This window comes from Pseudorca crassidens, chromosome X (assembly GCF_039906515.1).
Source record: "Pseudorca crassidens isolate mPseCra1 chromosome X, mPseCra1.hap1, whole genome shotgun sequence".
Lineage (NCBI taxonomy): Eukaryota > Metazoa > Chordata > Mammalia > Artiodactyla > Delphinidae > Pseudorca > Pseudorca crassidens.
This window is the reverse complement of record NC_090317.1, coordinates 117704741-117724482: the sequence shown is the minus strand read 5'-3', so window position 1 is coordinate 117724482 and position 19742 is coordinate 117704741. Positions and strand designations below refer to the sequence as shown.

The 19742-nt window shown below is 45.7% G+C and overlaps 2 protein-coding genes across 4 annotated transcripts in view; one reads left to right on the top strand and one right to left on the bottom strand.

Annotated features, from left to right (window-relative positions):
• PDHA1 (pyruvate dehydrogenase E1 subunit alpha 1) overlaps positions 1-10895 on the top strand; it is a 32833-nt gene extending 21938 nt beyond the window's left edge. For all 3 annotated transcript variants that reach the window (XM_067723095.1, XM_067723096.1, XM_067723094.1), the window contains 10 exons: positions 903-962; positions 1535-1708; positions 2502-2628; positions 3310-3401; positions 4232-4324; positions 5141-5296; positions 5554-5625; positions 7898-7965; positions 9120-9228; positions 9734-10895. In XM_067723095.1, coding sequence (XP_067579196.1) covers positions 903-962; positions 1535-1708; positions 2502-2628; positions 3310-3401; positions 4232-4324; positions 5141-5296; positions 5554-5625; positions 7898-7965; positions 9120-9228; positions 9734-9898 — 1116 coding nt within the window. In that variant the 3' untranslated portion in view covers positions 9899-10895. The remainder of the gene's footprint in view (positions 1-902; positions 963-1534; positions 1709-2501; positions 2629-3309; positions 3402-4231; positions 4325-5140; positions 5297-5553; positions 5626-7897; positions 7966-9119; positions 9229-9733) is intronic.
• MAP3K15 (mitogen-activated protein kinase kinase kinase 15) overlaps positions 10620-19742 on the bottom strand; it is a 149219-nt gene continuing 140096 nt past the window's right edge. The window contains 10 exon segments of the mRNA XM_067723097.1: positions 10620-11112; positions 11897-11973; positions 12055-12164; positions 13066-13178; positions 14875-15100; positions 16044-16149; positions 16784-16969; positions 17732-17906; positions 18343-18505; positions 19175-19358. Coding sequence (XP_067579198.1) covers positions 11025-11112; positions 11897-11973; positions 12055-12164; positions 13066-13178; positions 14875-15100; positions 16044-16149; positions 16784-16969; positions 17732-17906; positions 18343-18505; positions 19175-19358 — 1428 coding nt within the window. The 3' untranslated portion in view covers positions 10620-11024.

Here is a 19742-nt window from a genome sequence, read left to right as displayed (position 1 = left end):
CGCCTGCATTCTTTTCCCGAGGTCCTGGATCATCTTCACTATCATTATTCTGAATTCTTTTTCTGGAAGGTTGCCTATCTCCACTTCATGTAGTTGTTTTTCTGGGGTTTTATGTTGTTTCTTCATCTGGTATATAGCCCTCTGCCTTTTCATCTTGTCTATCTTTCTGTGGATGTGGTTTTTGTTCCACAGGCTGCAGGATTGTAGTTGTTCTTGCTTCTGCTGTCTGCCCTCTCGAGAAGCATTTATTTCAAAAAAAAAAAAAAAGGGAAGGGAGTTGTAGAGAACATCTTCCTTCTGGTGCTCTTCGAATCATAAAACATCCCTCAAATCTTTTGTTTTTTTTAAGTCAGGGAATGCTAAGTATCTTTTCTTTTGTCTTGTACATTTCTCACTAAGGTGTCTATCTCATGCTTTGTGTAGTTTAAAATATTTTTCTTATAGTACCGTTTCATAGAGAAGTGATTTGCCTGAAATAGGAGTTGAATCATAGTTTTATTTGAAGAACTATTCTGAAAGTAAAGCATTAGCTTGCTCAACGTATGTGGTTATGACTAAGAATAGCATAAACATAACCCACGGATTATCTGGTCTCTTCGATTTGGCCATTAACTTCATTACATTTTCACTGTAATTTCTTTGAAAACAAAGCGACTATATAGACGGGTTTCTGCAGTTTGCCTTTAGATGGGGGTACCATCATGTTTCTTTGGCCAAAGCATGGATTCCTTTTGGAGGACAAGATCCCAACACAGTGAACAGAATGGAAGATAAGCCCATGAATGTGTTAGGGCTCTTAGAGTTCTAGGACTGCATCCTGATAACTGATTAATAAGAATAATAACTCAAAAATAACCGACAATAAAAAGCACTGATATACTTGTATATTTTGATCTTTCAAGGCAAGCAGAGTGCTGGTGGCATCCCGTAATTTTGCAAATGATGCTACATTTGAAATTAAGGTAAGAGGTGTTTTGCTTCGTGTTAAATTTTTTTCCACAGGTACACTTTGATATATAGTTTTACCTCTGCAGTACAGCATTTTGATATTCATGTTTTTCACCATTTTATTCCAAATGTTCTAGAATCGAAGATTCAGAGAAGTTAGCAAAAATTAGAATTTACTCCTTTTGTGTAGCAGGTTTTTGGTAGTTTGGAGCAGGAGAGCAAGCTAAAAAGATTGAAGACCTACTCTAAGACTTGAAATGTGGTTTGGTAACATGTTTGAATAAGAAGATTCTTAGAATGCTTGTTTAAAAGTTTGTCTTTCAACCTGTAACTCAGTTGACTTCTAGGGGTTTTCAGTGAAAGTCATCTTAGAAAGACTTCCTTTCTCCAAAACCCCATCTCATTGCACAGTCAGTTTTATGAAGGAATCAGAAGCAATATGCAGCATTTCTGATGTGCTCGCCTGCTGGTTTTCAAGTTCAGTATTTGCTGGTTTTCGATTTAAATATTTCGAGTTAGATCTTAGAGTGGGTTGGCAGTGTTTACATTGTAGTGACTGAGAGATAACTGTCTGATTCCATTTCAGAAATGTGATCTTCACCGGCTGGAAGAGGGCCCTCCTGTCACTACGGTGCTCACCAGGGAGGATGGGCTCAAATACTACAGGATGATGCAGACTGTTCGTCGAATGGAGTTAAAAGCAGATCAGCTATATAAACAGAAAATTATTCGTGGTTTCTGTCACTTGTGTGATGGTCAGGTGGGTGGTAGTTTTGTAGTAAAACTGTGTTACTTAGGAATTGAAGTATGGTGTGTGTTTATCGGCTTTTACCCTGCTTTATCTGTCTGAAGGATTTGAGGCTGGTATTTTAGAATAAACATGAGAATGCTGAGACCTGCTAGGAAGCTTATGCTAAAGAATTGACTCCTGTATCATATTGCTGACTTCCTGTGCCTTTATAGCATTATGATCACCTGTACTGAGTATACTTTTGGGGGAAGGGTTTTTGTTTTGTTTTTTGTTTTGTAGGTTTAGGCCAAGGTTTATGAAATCAAATGCCTACCAGGGACCAGTTAGGTAGAATACATGAGTGAAGGCTGCCAGCTGTATGAAGTATCGAGAAAGGTGACAGGAACTAGTGGTGAAGTGGAACAGACGGGGCCCACCCGCAGGGGTAGTCATAACTGGCTGGTAGTCCAGCCAGTTGGTGCCATGTGGAAATACGGGGCTAATGCTTCCTGTTGCTGATGTCTTCGAGAGAAGACAGACGTCTCTATTTTCATGTGAAATTCCCCAATATTTTAATGTTCACATTTGATTCAGGATTTTTTCACATCACCATACAGGCTTAAAAGAAACGTATCTGTGCATTGCCAGTTTATGGCTCTGGCTTGGGCCTTACCCTCTACTCTGTTTCTGGTGTAAAGTAGAGGTACTTGCTGTTATTAATGAAGAGTTCTACTGGGCCAAATATTTCATAATAGTGTAGGAAACCTTTTAACTAGAAATGGTGTACTGTACTGACTCATTGCCACTTCTTCCTTGAATGCAGGAAGCTTGTTGTGTGGGCCTGGAGGCCGGCATAAACCCCACAGACCATCTGATCACAGCATATCGGGCTCACGGCTTTACGTTTACTCGTGGGCTTTCTGTCCGAGCAATTCTCGCAGAGCTTACAGGTTTGCTATTAATTTACAAAAAGGGGAAATTAAGTTTTCAGATCTCCTATTAAGATGCTAACCGTTTATAAGTTAACATTGAAACCTTTTTGAGGGTTAAAAAAAAAAAAGCTGAAACCAAAAAAACCTCTCCCTTTTGGTGCTCTGGTACCTCTATTGTGCTTTTGAGTAAACTGACCATTTTTTGAGGTTGTCTGGCCTCTCAGGTAAAGGTCAGCTCTATAAAATCAGAATAGTGTTTATCACTCAAGCATGCCAATAGAAATCTAGCAAAGAAAGTAAATTGAGTATAAGTATTTCATTGGGTAGAATCTTCTCAACAGTCCCTTTGTCCCCCTTGACTCTTATGCGAGTGTAGGAGAAATCAGATGTTTGTAACTGGCCAAAAAAAAAAAAAAAGTCTAGGGGACCACACTAACATCTGAAGAAAACTCAGTGATTAGAGAGCTGAAAAAGTTGGAAAGGTCAAGGACATGGGACTGGTCTGACCTTCATTATAAAAGGGCCAGGAGACAAGGAGGACTTGTCTAGGTATTTGCATAGAGGGGGACAGGTGCTTATGTAGTTGAATCGGTTTCTGAGTTCTAATGGTTGAGCCTCTACGTAAATACTCAGGGTGTGTTTTTGTTTGTTTTATATATTTGGTTTTGATGTGTCATGTTTGTGTGGTGCCACTTCTAGGACGAAGAGGAGGTTGTGCTAAAGGAAAAGGAGGATCGATGCATATGTACGCCAAGAACTTCTACGGGGGCAATGGCATCGTGGGAGCTCAGGTAGTTGAGGACTAGCATTGTATGATTTTCTGGATTTGGCCCTGGCCCACATCTGTGCAATATTCTGTACCCCAGACAACTTCCCTCTGAAGTACTTCAGTACTTGGGGGGCACGGTGTGCTTTAAATGACCTCTTGCTTCATACCCTATCATTTAATAAATAGATTTGTACAGTGATTTAAAATGTTTCCTTTTAGGTACTTGTTATGTTTTATAAGTAAGCAAGAGCCTCTAGCAGTAGAACTATACCTTTGCCGTTTAATTGATATTTAATTGCTTTGTCACATCCTCTTGGCCACACCTCTCTCCCTGCTGTAGACAGTGCTGGCACTGGTACCAGACCAGGAGAAGCAGGTGGTCAGGATCTTAAGGGCCTAGTTTGAATCTAAAGCCAGCTTCTGTGGTTATGCCGTCCTCCTTGTTCTCATCAGTTAGTAAATAATGGACAAGGAACAGCAGAAGATCGTATCTAGATTGTTCGGTTTACTTTCTAATATATTAAGGTTCTAGCATCTGGGTTTTTTGGTTTGTTTTTGGTATTTTTTTTAATCCTTGGTTTCTTTTTCTTTTTTTGGCTTTTCAGGATTAGCAGTTGAATCTCTGAATGCATAAATGTTATTGCTAAATGGTTGACATAGAATACGATAGTAGTTATTCGTGTTACTTTGCTAGTTTGTTTATAATATTGGGGGTAGGGTAAGCAGAGACAGGGTTGGGGTAGGGACAGTGTCATTTCTCTCTCACATTCTGGTCAGGAGTTAACATTCAGAGCATTAACTTCTTCCCTCACGGATTTCTGTGGTTCCTTTCTTGGTTGTCCTTAATATTAGGTGCCCCTGGGAGCTGGGATTGCTCTGGCCTGTAAGTATAACGGAAAAGATGAAATCTGTTTGACTTTGTATGGTGATGGCGCTGCTAATCAGGTGAGTATGTGTCTCTTAACACTGCAATAATGATTACAGTGTTATGTCCAAAGTGTTGAATATTCATAGTTCAGTTTGTGGTGAAGTAGTATATTGCTTACTAGTTGAAATGGCCATTTATCTGGCAAGCTAAAATTTGGTTTTGTGGCCACATTAGAGATTTACATCCTGGCATTGTTTCACAAGCGCTTTATATAGGTGTACTCCTAAGAGTACGCTCACCTTTGCTCTACCTCAGTGCTCCACAGACTCTGTGGGGAAGGACTGATTTACATTTTAATCCTTGGCAAACCAGTTCTTAAACCAGTACCGTAATGTACAGACTCATTCCCCTGAATGCCAAGGCGCTGTCAGACTCCTCTCGCTCTTCTGTCGTGGTCTGAGTAATCACCGGTCCGTGGCTGACACCCTGCCAGGCCCTGCTCTGGATGCCGATTCTCAGACACCGGTTCACTCTGGTCATCCAGAGGGTCTCATAGAATTTATAGTGAAGCACACAACTAGGCAGCCGTAGTACATTCTTACATGCCCATCTTTTCCCGTTGTATTCTCCGCTGCTGCCTTGGCCCTACAGAAGCAAGTAGTAGTACTTGGTTTGTCACTTCCTTAGCGGCAAAAGAGGTGATGGGTTTGCTGCGCTGTGCCCCGCTCCCCCCCAAGCGCACACACTCCTTTGCCTCAGAAGCTTAGTTGTGGGTGAGGCGTTTCATCCTATGGAAGCTTTCTCTGCTGGGTAGAGCAGCAGCTGTTGTGGATGATGAAGTCTAGAGAAAAACAGCAAAATGAAACCACTTGAACTTTTAAACATACTTCCAGGGTCAGATATTCGAAGCTTACAATATGGCGGCTTTGTGGAAATTGCCTTGTATTTTCATCTGTGAGAATAACCGCTATGGGATGGGAACATCTGTGGAGAGAGCAGCAGCCAGCACTGATTACTACAAGAGAGGCGACTTCATTCCTGGGCTGAGGGTAAGGACACCTGTTGTAGAGCTGGAGCTACACCCTCAGGGCCTGCGGGGCCCAGGCACTCTGTCAAGTGCCCTTGAAAATCTCACAGAGATCAAAGAGTTCTGTTTCCTTAGTGGATGAACAGGTCATGTAAGATGAAAATGGTTTTAGGCAGTTGGATTTATGCTCTGCCCCTTTCCTTTTTATTTTTAAAATGTTATTGAAGTATAGTTGATTTACAATGTTGTGTTTATTTAATCTTTCCCATTTATTAATAGGTAGATGGAATGGATATCCTGTGTGTCCGGGAGGCCACAAGGTTTGCAGCTGCCTATTGTAGAGCTGGAAAGGTAAGATTTTTCTTGTAGGCCTCTAGGCTAGAGATTTCTAATGACACTTACCTGTCTTAAAGTTAAAAGAATGCCCCCTGTGTCTATTGTAGCAATATAGGAGTAGCTGCTAATTGAGGTGTAAAAGATAGAAGCTGGGTCCAGTTAAGCGAATCGGGTCCCTTCATATAAATAACATGGTCTTGATAGCTCACGTCTTGGGAAACATTCCATGTTTGCCCCATTTGGGGTAAATCTTTCCTTGCAGTGCTCCCTCAGCATTCTGCCTCTGTCTTCATTGTGACAATCTGTTTTGCCTTTTGGTTTGGTTAATTATGTGCTTCTAACTCTTCCACCCCCCGCCCCCCGCCATCAATCATAAGCCCCTTGAGTGAACAGACTGGGGACTCCTGCAGTGCCCTGCACAGAACTTTGCTTATGTAAAATAGGCATCCAGTATAAGTTTGTCTTTTGTAAATCAAATAATACGTTTAAATTATGTAGTCTTAGTCTTGCTGTTTCAGTCCTAAGAACCTTGACCCTTCCAGTTATAGCAGTGGAGGGAGAAGGGAACAGTGAGATTGGCCTAAAAAGAGGCTTACATGCCATCTGAGCTGGTGGAAAGATGTTCTTCTCCCTAAATCAGTGTTTCACAGCCCAGAAAGCAGGCCCCTGAGGTTTACCCTTCAGTGACTTCCCTCACGTACGTGTTTGGGCAGTAGTGCAAATAAGATTGGGCTGGCAGTGATGAAAATGGAAGAGAGGGTGAAGAGGGGAGGGAGCTGTAGAACGGTTGAACAAGAAAAAAATGAGATGACTGAGATGGCAGGTTGGTGGCAGTGGGCTCACTGGTCTGTATCAGGACTCTGAGACTAGGGGTCCACGCCCTGGGTGGTGGGTATCATCATCCCCCCCCTCCCAGTTCCTGAAAGAATATGTGGCATCCAACAGTATGTGGAAACAGGATCAGTAGTTTGTAGTGTGTTGACTGTCTCAGCCTGACCAAAGCCTGATCTTGGAATTAGGGGAGGGTCTGGAAAAACCCCTTTATCACCATCCCCTTAGCCTAACCAGCCGTGCTTCCAAATGGCTACGGGATGATTAACAATCAATAGGTGACAGTTATTGAGAGATGATAGGTCAGGCAATGTGCTAAGCACTTAGGTATTACCTTTTTTAATCGGCGCACCTCTGAGCTGGGTTAATTACTGTTTTGTAGATGAAGAAACTGAGGTATGTAGCTACTATAGAGTACAGCCAGAACTGGAACCCAAGCACTTGGATTCCATCTCCCGCCCTCTTTTAACTACTACACCAAACTGCCCAAGGATCCTAGATCCACCCCATCCCCTCTGTTCAAAGTTGTTTTCTAAAAGGGGGCTGGTGTAGCATGAGCAAGCTACCTCGTGGTAGCCGGGCTCTCCCAGTCGCAGGATCAGCACCTGCCAACTTTCTGTTACACAGTAGCTAGATCTCTGTGAAGCAGGATTGGTTGCTGTCCCCTACGAAACACTGCATGAAGTGGGTGTGACGTAGAAAGTCATCTATCCAGCCTCTCTTCATGTGTGCATGGAAGTGGAGAAGGACGAGAGGACTAGAGGTTTGCTTTTCATCTTACGTTGTTAAGGTTTATGTTAGTGTTTTTCTCTAGCCTTGATCAGAATGCTTATAGATGATTTCCCCTGTGACTGGGGGGGAGGGGGGTGGGCAGAAAGACTAGCATATTAACCGTGAAGATAAATGCCATCCCCGCTTTCTGATAGGCTTTTCTTAATTAAATCTATGCTGTGCTTAAAGAATTATATATCAAATGCAATTCTGGTGAAATAGAACCCATTGACATTACATAAAGAATTGTCTGCCTTTTTGATTCAAAATATGCTGCGGGGGGGGGGGTGGCTTTTATTAATAAGTTCCTGTTAAAAATAAGGAGGATGGGGCTTCCCTGGTGGCACAGTGGTTGAGAGTCCACCTGCCGGTGCAGGGGACGCAGGTTCGTGTCCCGGTCCGGGAGGATCCCACATGCCGCGGAGCGGCTGGGCCTGTGAGCCATGGCCGCTGAGCCTGTGCTCTGCAACGGGATGAGGCCACAGCAGTGAGAGGCCCGAGTACCGCAAAAAAAAAAAAAAAAAAAAAAAAGAGAATGAAACATGCAATAAATAGGTAATAGAAATGAGAATCAACTAAGAAGAAACTCTTAACTCAGATCTGATGAAGGTATTTGATCCTGAAAGGACGTACATTTGAGGCTGTGGCCATTGTTTCACCTTACCTCCACTTGGTTCTGTTTTAGGGGCCCATACTGATGGAGCTGCAGACTTACCGTTACCATGGGCACAGCATGAGTGATCCTGGAGTCAGGTATGGTCATGGGAAAACTGAGTGTGGTGTCCGAAGTGGATGGGCTTTGAATGGTGCTACTTAGATGAAAAAGCAAAGCATTTCAGTGTGTGTTTGCTTTTGAAGCCAGACACCAGTAGTTGGCTTCATGCATTGATTTAGTAGTTAGTCTGAGCCTGAAAGCCGTGCCTTCCAATAAATTGGTTCCAATATAGAAAGCATTCTGAAAATTCCTCTAGTGTGTACATGCTAGTTAGCATGAGCACCAATAAGAAAACAATTGCAGAGAGGAATTGTTGCATAAAACAGGACTGATGGTAGAGTAGGATACTTGGGGGCATTTACCTTTTGTAGGCATTACTCCAGATTCTCATGGCATAGTCCTCTTCTGGCTGGAATGGAGCAAGACCAAGTAGCACGTGGGATATTCCATATGTTGAAATAAATCAGTCAAAAAAAAAGGAGTTTTGTCACCTGGCAACTCCGGCATGTAATGCTGCAGTCCCGGAGTGTGGCATAATTAAGAGTAGATTTAGTCAAAGTAAGCCGTAATAAGGCTTTGAGTATAGAATGAAGGCCTAAGGGAAAATGTTATGAAGAGCAGCTTACATGGAAGAAAGCACTTGGTGTAATTCTGTTCTTAAAAAAATGGTAGAGCCTTTCTTTGCTTTTAGTGTTATTTCAAGTGCTGTAGGACAAGGGTCAGTTGTACAATCAAGAATCGGAAAACCTCCTCTCCAAGTTCTTGCCAGCCACACTGCTCTGTGGTCTTAAGGGAGAAAAGGCAAGGCACATTTTTTTTGTGCTTAGCCTTCTGCTGCCTCAAAGGTTATAGCTATCACCACGGAAAACCATCTCCCCTGCCTCCACCACTACCTTCACGCCCTACCTCTAGATCAAAGTAGCAAATAGAAACTTGGCGCCTGTTGTCAGAATGCCAGAGAAGCCAGGTGAATTGCCATTGTAGAGTTTTCTATAAAGACAGAGCAGCTCTTCCTTACAGAATATTAGGATGAGTTCTTGTATTTTGAAAGTATATAACTCTGCCCTTCTTACGGTGACGTGAGTACTGATGTGCTCCTTCGTCTCAGAAACAGACTGCTGTGTTTCCCAGACTGTCTCTGCTGTGCCGGCACTGTTCTTACCTACTTGTAACTCTGTTTCCCTCCCTCTAGTTACCGTACACGAGAAGAAATTCAGGAAGTTAGAAGTAAGAGTGACCCTATCATGCTTCTCAAGGATAGGATGGTGAACAGCAATCTGGCCAGTGTTGAAGAACTAAAGGTACAGTGACTCTTGATGGTTTAAAAGTAAGTCTGCCTTTGAAGGTTGGCTCTCCTTTTTGAGCAGTTTTTCTCTACACAAGAAGCTGCCACTCGGTAAATTAGGTAAGTAAGTGGGAAAGTACATATTGTATTCGGTTGGCCAAAAATTTTCCGAGCCATGTTGTGGGAAAACCCCGAAGAACTTTTTGGCCAACGCAATATTTTTCACAGGACATTAACCTCCTCCACCATCAGTTCTTCTTTCCTAAAAATATACTGTAGATTTCTAATTCATAAATGTTCCCTCGCCAGGGTATATGTCTTAATGTTGGTATCTGTCCTCCAGAATCCCCCTTCGTGGATCGTTGTGTCATGGTTAACCTAACATTTTCAGTAATAATAGGTATACTGCCAGTACTAGTAGAGAGTTAACAACTAGCAAGAGGTTCCCAGTAGAACAAGTTGGTACCTAAGCTGCTGTCTATTCAAAACATCTCTTGAACTGTAATCTGATTGATTTTTAGGAAATTGATGTTGACGTGAGAAAAGAAATTGAGGATGCTGCCCAGTTTGCTACAGCTGACCCTGAACCACCTTTGGAAGAACTCGGCTATCACATCTACTGCAGCGATCTGCCTTTTGAAGTCCGGGGTGCAAACCAGTGGATCAAGTTTAAGTCCATCAGTTAATGCGAGATGGTACACCTTCAGTTGGGTATTCAGCAGCAACTGTAAGGAATGCTTTGGGTTCTCAACTTTGTTAAAGAGGAAAAAACCCATAGAAAGAAAGTGTAGATTTAGATAGATAGATAGATAGATAGATAGTGTAATTGCATGTGGTTTGTACAGTGTTGCATTAAAAGATACAACGTCTTTTAATGTTATATCTTAAGGATAGTATGGATCTTATTATAAAGGTTATTTTAGTTATATAGGTCTAAAATAGGTAATAAGAGTTTGCTTAACCCTCCTTCAAATTACTTCTTTAAAATAGTTCTATTTGGTTTAGTTGTATACTCGTTTAACAAATACTTTTTTAGTTACTAAAAGGAGAAACAATTCCTTATATGCCTGTCCAACTCTGCCACCTTTTTGTGGGGCGATCATTGTCCTGTCCCTCCCAGTGCCCAGCAGCTTACCTGGTGTACCCTAATGTGCACACACGCCCCCATTTGTGTGCATGTCGGTGCTGAAGCCTGTTCACACTGAACCATCATTTCTCCTTAATAAAACACAATATTTATTATAACCAGGCAGGGGTGGAAGGACAATTCGATTTTTAAATAAGACTACTTCATTTTAAAGGCCAAATAAGTTAGTTTTCTCCATTTATACATTAAGTATAAATATGAAGCTATTTTCTTAATAGTTTTCTATTTACAGTCATATCAAACATTAAATACAAGGCATATTCTTATCAATTTTAAGTGCAATTCCAGTTAATAGTAATGTATGGAATGTGTAATCTAAAACAGTGATTCCCAGCCTTTTTGTTATTTTAAACACCTGTTGTTTCACCTTTCCAGCAGATATTTTTCCATTGAAGTAAATTAAAATTCATTTTTAAGGATTCCCTAATACTCTGGGATGTCAAGACCAGGTTTTACAATCACTGTTTTCACAATACATACAAGTTCTACTCACCTTGAAAACATGTTGATAAATAAAAGGTTAAAATTTTTTCCATAATTCTTTAAAACTTCAAGTTCTTAAATTGTTCATTGAACAAGCGGTGTTTTCCTTGCGTAAGTGCAGCAGAATTCGTGTGTATGTTGTCCGCTCTTTGCTCCCTGTGTCCCCTGGCTTAGCTGATTGATTAAGCCTCATCTTGGGTTGCCGGGGCCCCCTGAGCCTGTCTTCTGTACTGGGAGACTGCAGTCCAGAGCCTGCAGAGGAGACCACCACTACGAAACAAACAGGAGTCTTCTTTAGAGAGTCGTAAGAGAAGACAACTTCAAAGCAACACAGCAGAATACTTCTTTAGGAGCCCTTACGGCAAAAGCTATAGTATATCCTTCCAGACTTGTCTAGATTTGTTGTCTAGTCTTAAAAATGCAGTCCCTAACTTGAAAACTTACTTAACTAAAACAAACAGGAATATGTTCTCTTCACACATGGAGGTGACACTTGTGCCTTAGCAGGAGTGGGACATGGCCCGAGAGGTACTGTACAGGAGTGCTGCTGCATCTGTGCAGAGCAGACTATTTAAGATGACGTGGGGATGAGAAGGCAGGGTGCAAGTTAAAGAAAGAAGGCTTTGGGTGTAGTAGCCCACTAGCATCTCATGTCTCGCTTCACTCCACTCCCAGCCAGGCCTGTCTCTTGACTTTTTCTACTGGGCCTTTAGCTTCTGCCCCCTCTCAGCTTTTCCCCAACTTTAACCTTGAAAAACTCCAGAGTTTGGAGTGAGGTTGGTAGTTTTTACAGGGGCTTCCCTGGTGGCACAGTGGTTGAGAGTCCGCCTGCTGATGCAGGGGACAGGGGTTCGTGCCCCGCTCCAGGAAGATCCCACATGCCGCGGAGCGGCTGGGCCCGTGAGCCATGGCCGCTGAGCCTGCGCGTCCGGAGCCTGTGCTCCGCAACGGGAGAGGCCGCAGCAGTGAGAGGCCCGCGTACCGCAAAAAAAAAGCCTAATTACACCAAAGAAGTCATTTTCTGTTCCACGAAGTGTTTTGAGGCTATTCTCACCGTAGTCTAAGGTACCTTAGGTCTTCCTTAGTGATATAATTAAGAATATCAGAAAGTGTATAACCTTCTTCAAGAATCTGAAACAAAGATCAAATACATTAAGAGCTAAGCAGCTCTGTAATGATAGCACAGGAATGGTTTGTTGGTTGTAAGTTTACCTTTTCAATTGTTTTCGTATCCGCTCCTTGCAGTTGCAACCAGTCGACAAGCACTTCTTCTGTTCTCTGCCCGTAAGACCGAGGAGGGGAGGCTGAGTTCTCTGTAATCTCTGTAAGGATTAGAAAGTTATGTTGTATACTGATGTGTAACAGCAAAATTCTTCAAGTAACAAGTTGGTTCAAATAAACTATTATTCCAGAATGTGATGTGAAAAGGAAATGGATTAAACCTGGCTCAGCTGCTCTGCTACACACTGTGCAACAGTCCATAGTCCTTGGAGTCACTTTCCAGAGATTAAAAGTGTTCCTTTCCTGTGATACTTCAAACTAATTATCTCCTACTTTAAATGTGTATTCCCATCTTTAAAATGCCTTTTCTAAGAAATCATATCCGTAACTGCACTGGAATTCAAATGAGGAAATAGGTTTTAATACTGAGATTTTTGGCCTCACAGCTTATCCATTCCCCACTCCATATCCATTCCCCACTCCAAGAGGCACCTGTAGCCCTTTTGGGCACCAAATGCATAAGGCTGGTTGACTGAGGTATAATTTATGCCGTAAACCACCCTTTTTAGGTATGCAGTGCTAAGAACTTTGACAAGCAGAGTCACATAGCCACCACCACAATCAAGGTAGAGATATTTCTATCACGCCAGAACGTTCTCGTGGCCTTTTATCATCAATTCCACCCCCCCACCCAGTTCTATTTTCTGTCCCTGTAGTTTTGCCTTTAATAGAATTTCCTATAAACGTTCTACATTTATGGAATCATAATATGTAGCCTTTTGAATCTGGCTTCTCTCACTTGCATAATGCATTTGCGATTCATCTGCTTTTGAATGTACTGATAGTTCCTTTTTATTATTGACCAGTATTCCGGAATTTTACTGGAGTACTTACTGGTCTGATCGAGAATAACCTCAACTGTTTCAAGGCTGACTAGAGTACTAGCCAGATTTTGAATGGTCTCACACACACATAAGTCAGAGCAAGTGGAAAATCACTCACCATTAGATTTGAATTGTAACTACAGGTGATACAATTCTTGAGTTTTCTGTTCTAGGGTTTGCCGTAGAAGATTCTGGTACTCTCTCTCTTTTTGAACTAGGTGTTCCAAAAGTCTGGTTTAAAAAAAAAAAAAGCCATCCTCCAGAGAGAGCGTAATACCATTCAATTCAATTCAAACATTTGTTGAACAATTCAGAGGTTTAAAAAAAATAAAAAAGGCACAATCCCATCGGTCAGTCTAGTTTCTTCAAAGTTGTGTGATCAGGTTTCAGCCTGTACATGAGCACCTTTCTTGTGCTCCCTCCCCTTGTAAACAAAGACCAACGCTCAGGGCGTGGGTATATTTTGCCTCAGAATATGTATCATGAACCAAAAGATAACCTGATGGTGATCAGTAGAACTCAGCCAACTTGTCTCCCTAAGTCAGGTCAAGTCACTGAAACTAGTGGTCAGGTCCTTCCCTCCTCACCAGAGAGTAAGCCAAGGAGATAGAAGCCCTGCTGCTGTTGGAACAGCTAGGGGGAAGTAGGAACTGCAGGAAAGACTCTTGCTGCTTGGAAGGTGAGAGGGACACTACTGCGAACACTTACCCAAGACTGCGCTAAACGCTTCACGGGGCTTGGTCTCACAGACACTACTCAGGACAGATGTGTTACCCTCGTCAGCATCACTCAGGGCCAAAGGTGCCTTCCTGCTGTGCCCAGCAACAGCTAAGGCATCTCCATCCTACAAGGGCAGGCGTGTCTGTAGGAGCTGTGTGTCTGTCAGCCATTCGCAGTCAGGTGCTGGCTGCTGTCTCATTACTAATTCTACTGAGATGGAAGATAACAATATTGACCCTGGAAAGGAATAACCTTTGAACCCATATATAACATTTTATGAATCTGGTGATTATAAACCTTACCAGAAACACATTTTAAAGAAGGGCTAAGTACTACTATCAACTTTCACATTTGTCATTTTTTCAAAACTTAAAAAGAGTTTTGCCACCACTACCAGTTAATTAAAACTGGGCCTTTCTAAAAAGAAATGATTAGATCTGCCTAAAATTAAACTTCAGAGATCCCTAGGGGTGTGTACAACTTTTCTTCCGAAATAGGTATGCCTGACACTGTTTGTCCCCGTTAAATTTTAGCATTCCCAATGACCACTGGGCAACAAGGCATCATTTGGAACCAGTACCAACTAGTTTGCTAAGCCCACTGATGACGTGGTTCCCCAGCGCAAATGGGAATCTTTTTGTTCATTTAACAAATACGTTTTGAACACCTACTATGTGCCTGGAAATAAACAAAAGGGCCCAACTCTTGTGGGAACCTCACGGCAGTGCCAGGGTCCGCTGTCGGGGAAGGTGGTTCACTAATGCCTGCCTAGGGATCATGACAAAACACAAGGGAGAGATTCAAAGAGGACAGGGCAGACTTACTTGGGGTCAGGGTTATGGGATACCTGTCCATCAACGCAGTGCTAACTGACCCCCAACTCAGCTACTTCGGCAGGGGCAGGCCGCAGATGTCCCCCCCGAGTTGCTGGACCCACACACCATGTCAGGGAACCCACCTCGGTAAAGAGACAGAGAAAACTCTGAGATGCTGCTGCCTTTAGTACGGCTTGTGGCAAGGCACTCTACGTCTCTGACTCCTAGCATTAAAAAAAAAAGGGGGGCATCCTTCTAGTCCCCCAGTTGAAGCTGAGAATATCTCCTTGCGCAGTTCCTTGGGGGGTAAAGATGCTTTTCTGAGACCTGGGTGAGGCACTCGACCACTGAGTTGACGGGCTAGTCCAGGTCATTGTCCCACCCCTGCCCACCTGTTGGTCTCCTGCCTGAGCTTGCTCAGCTGGAGGCTCAGATGCTGCTGGTGGAGCTGCTGGGGCTGGGCCTCCTGGGCAACTGCTGAAACGGGCCTGCTCCACCCACACGCCACCTGCGCCTCGCTCCCGCGTGGGTCTGCCGGGGCATAGTCCTCTTCTGCCTCATCCGTGTCCTTTTCCACCCCTTTGGTCCCTGAGCCAGCCTCAAAGTGGGCTCGGAGCTCTGTGGAATCACGGAAGAAAAGGACCACGGTTCAACAAGGCCAGGGCTTGGTGTAGCTTATGTCCCGGGCCAGCAAACGTGGCTGTTCAGAGGCCGGCCAGGCCAATGCGATGCTCCATCAGGGGACTGCTGACTTTATAAAATGGAGAGGAGACTATTTCACTTAGCTCTGCAGTGAAAAGATGGTCCCCACCACTTCACAGATGAGGAAACAGACTTCAAGGTGTTTAGTTAGCCAAGGGCAGTTCTAAAAAGGGACAAGCGGGCTTCCACCCAGGCCTGTGTTTTTACTACAAACACTTTCCTGCTTGGACTGGGGAATAATGAAGTCCTGGGGTTTAACAAGCCACTCCCAGAAGCTGAGCCTGGGCAGAGTGCATTCAGGGGAGCAGGCAGAGGACAGGGAGGGAGCAAAGTAATGAGAGGAAGGGGCAGTGTTAACCGAAGCGCCACATAGCTTCCCTTCCTAGGAAGAAGGCACCGCGGAAGGAGAATCAACTTGGGTATTAAGCTGCTCTAACATTTCAAAAATAGAGCCTATAAAAAGCCAAAGATTTCTGTAGCTGCCACATGATGATTCTGAGAGAGGAGACTGAGCCGTTAAATCGTCAACCAACTAGGAGGCGTTGCTGAGCACACAAGATGACGCACTGTAGGAGCCAGGCCGTCAGGCTCAGTGCTCCTTTGAGATCCTGAGTTTAGTCTACCTGCGGTGCGTGCTCCTCAGTTATGCCTAGGGGCATGTAAAAATACATCACCAGGAGATGTTCTCAGAATCACAGAATCTCGGCCCTAAAGGGGTCTGTGACATCATTTACTTAATTGCAGAGACGTACATAGCCAAGATGGGAAAGGGAAAGCAACAATTGGTGAGTACAGAGGACCTGTCTGACCTTTTCCATAGCCACCTGAAGTTGACCTTGACCAAAAAGAGGGCCCTTACCTGGGATGAGGATGGTGACTGCAGCCTGCACCGCTCGACGGATGATGTTGTCCATCGCAAACATCCAGTGGGGCCTAATTAAGTGGTTCCTCAAAATTTTATTTACCTACAAATCACAAAAATCCAGATTTCTGGTCCATTGTACTTTTAAGAAATAGTTCTTACTAATTCGAATTTGCTTCTACTCTGAGATAAAGGGTTAACCGTGCTGCCCTGAGTTTCTGCCTGACTTATGTTTCTTCTGGACTGAGTCTTCCTTTAAGCTGACCCCAAGTCACACGGGGGTCTAGGGGACAGGTACAGAGATCGGAGCTACTGCACGGGCCTCTTCATTGTTTATTCAACGAACATTTATGAAGCATCTATGAAACCTCAGGCTCTGTGTTGGGGACTTGAGACACAAAGCTAAGCCAGACACGACCTTGGGCCTGGAGGAACTCACACCTGTTCGGGCAGACACATAAGCTTAAACCCCACACCTACCCAGCTGGCAGATGCCACTCGTTCCCAAATCCTATACTCCTGCTCTCCGTGGCCATAATGCAATCAGACCAGTCACTTGTATACACATATTCAGTGTTTAGAAAACTGCTGACACTCGGGATTCAGGCGTAAACAGGTGAGAAGAGATGGAGACTACGGGAGATGATGGTAATCGAACTCCATGGTCTTGGCTGTGAGCCACTTCAGTGGGCTTCCTACCTTCTGGCATGTTCTCTAGGGCCAAATGGAGCACTTACAGCATCCTGAAATCCAAAGAGTACCAGATGAATCTGATTGATGGACGAGCTGTCAAAGTCCAGGTCCACCTTTAGCTTTGATATCGTGGATGCCATCACCCTGTGGTCCGGGCAGCGGATGAAGTCTCTCAGGATCGCAATTATTTGCTTGATGTGGCCGACTGAGAGATGCAACTCTTCCGAACTCTGATCACCAACCCCCCACCCAAAAAAATCAGTCACTGAGTAATTCAGAGAGAGGGAGGGAAAATCCAAGAAGTACTTTGGGCAACTAGATTAACCAGACTGTCCATTTGCTAATGGAACTGCGGATTTTCCAGGCGAGACACGGGCTCTGGTCCTGGAATTTCCTCCATATCCTTCCTGTTAGAGGGTTATGTGGCCCCCTTCTCCTCTCTGGCCCGCAAACAACAGAACTAAGCCCCTCAAGGAATGGTCTGCCATCCTGTTTAACCCCTTGTAAACCACCCTCCACCCCCAACAGGCCTTGTCACAAGGCACAGTTCATAGGGGGCAGTGGCCTCTTGCTAGAAGGACCTTTTCCCATCCAAAATGAGTTAAAACTCAAACATTTCCATCCGTAACCTTTCTTCCTAAAGCGGCTGTTCTCCCAGCTTCTGAGGGCAACTGGTGCAGCTGGGGGTTAACTGGGCTTTGTGCTGTCATTTGGCTTGTTTTCCACCAGGAGGCAGCACTGCCCCATCAGTGCCTGGTTTCACTGCAGTGTTCCGCAAATGCAAAATCAGGCTTCAATGGAGTCTTTTTTTTTTTTTTGTATTTTCTTTTGTTTTGTTGGAAAAGGGAAGGACGTTGGGAAATACTTAGGGTGGTTCTTGTAACTGTGCAAATGTTCTAGGGCAGCAGGAACACCAGTCCCATTTGGACCTCTTCTGGGACCTGGCCTTGGGCGGAGGGCGTGGGATTGCAGCTCCCGCACTCGGCCTGTACCTGGGCCACGCACTCCTGCAGGTTGGAAGCCACCTGGTTCTGCTCCTCCCAGAGGATTCTGTAGAGGACGGCACGGCGCTCGCTGTCCTTGCGCAGCAGGAAGAGGCCCAGGTCGCTGTCCTCCAGGGACGAGGCTGCGCTCCGGTCCTCTGAGGCCGAGCTCGCATCAGGAACACTGCGGACAAACGCAGGCGACAATCCCCCGCCTCCCAGGGACACCGTGGGGGAGGGGCTGAGAGGTGGCTCCGCCGCAGCCCCACCCTCAGGAAGATGCACCAGTGTTAGGGGCGAGGGGAAAGACGGGGAAAGGAGGGAGGGGGAAGGAGGGGGTAAGAGGGAGAGAATAAGGGGTGACAGGGGAGGAGGAGGAAACAGGAGGGAAGGGGAAGGGGAAGCGACGAGGGGGAGGGGAAGAAGAGGAGAGGGGGAGGGGAGGAAGAGGAGGGGGGAGGGGAAGGGACAGAGAGTGACCTCACTGCCCTCCTCTCTCTTACTGTCAGTGGCCGCCCCGGCTGCCCTGCTGATCGTGCAGAAAGGAAGCAAAAGCCCTTCGCGGCCATCTGGTTTACACCTGGGAGGGACTCTGTCCTCCGAGTGGGGGGTGGCCGTACCTGAGCAGGTGGCTGAGCCGATGCGTGGGCGTCTGGGACTTCTGGAAGAACACGTCGGGCTGGGCATCGGAGTGTGGGGAGACCGAGCCATGCTCACTGCTGCTGCTGCCGCCCATCAGCTCTCCCGCCAGGGGCAGGGGCAGCGTGGCGCCCCTGGGACCCTCTGTGCGGGGCAGCCGGGGATGGGGACAGTGAGCCCCAGGCAGCCCCTTGGGCCACGTGACGCACCCAGGGGCCTAAGCCCGCGCTGCTCTAACTGGGGGTGCAAGCGATCACCCAGGGATCCTGGGGAGATGGAGGTTCTGCTTCAGCAGGTCCGGGATGGGCCCAAGACTCCGCATTTCTAACCAGCCCTTCGGACACGCTGAGACAGCGAGTTGCTCTCTGGGTGCAAGATGCTGAGGCACCCTGTCCCAGCTCCCGCCCCATCCACACCGGGACCACTCGTATATCACTGCCCGGTAGGACCTACTGCCCCAGAAGGTGTTGCTTGCTTCGGTGGCCTGCAGGACAGACACCCTTTAACCAAGGTCGGGAGCAGCACAGGGTGACAGGCCAGGCTCCAAAGATGAAGCGCCAGGTTCTGCACCTGGGGAAGACACAAAACCCCAGCCAGGGTACCTCCCACCTCCCTCCCTGGCACAATCCCAAAGGAAAGGCTTTAACGGAGCATTGGGCATGTGAGGTTCATCGCTGTCACCTATGGGGCTCCCTGTGTCTCCGCGTCCCACACCTAATGCACCAGCCCCACCGCTCTTCACAAACATGGGCACCATGTGGGAAGCTCAGCGCTCGGGAGAGCCGTCACCTCTGCCATCCCAGCAGGCCTCACCTGCCGGCTTAAAAGCAATTCGGTTCTTCTGGCCCTTGTTCACCTGCCTTAAGAAACCCTCTTGGAGCAGTCCAGCAGCGGTGACACGTTTGTGGGGGTCAGGCTCAAAACAGGATAAAACGAAGGCTCTAGCTTCCGCTGAAAGGGTTTCTGGAATCTCAGGGTGAATCTTAAACACGCCCACCTGCAATGAAGGCAGAGGTGACCGATGAGACAGTGTGGTCTCGGGCAAATCCAGGTGTACATACCTTCCACACAAAGCTCCTGTATCTGCCATCCTAGGAGGGGCTGATGATGGATTCCAACAATGGCCTCCATGACTGCTATCCATGTCCTAGCCCCGGCTGGCCTCTGGGGACTTTGCTTTGCCCAGTAGATTGTGGGGGAAGTGATACTGGTGGGGGGTTCAGAGCCTAGGCCTTAAGAGGCCTTGGGGCTTCTGCTCTAGTCCTCTCGGAGCTCTGAGATCACTACGCAGGGAGGACGCCCAGGATGAAAGGCCACGTGTGAGAGGCCCTCTGAGAGCATCGCGCCCTGGCCTCTCAGTCTCTACGCCTTCACAGCCCAA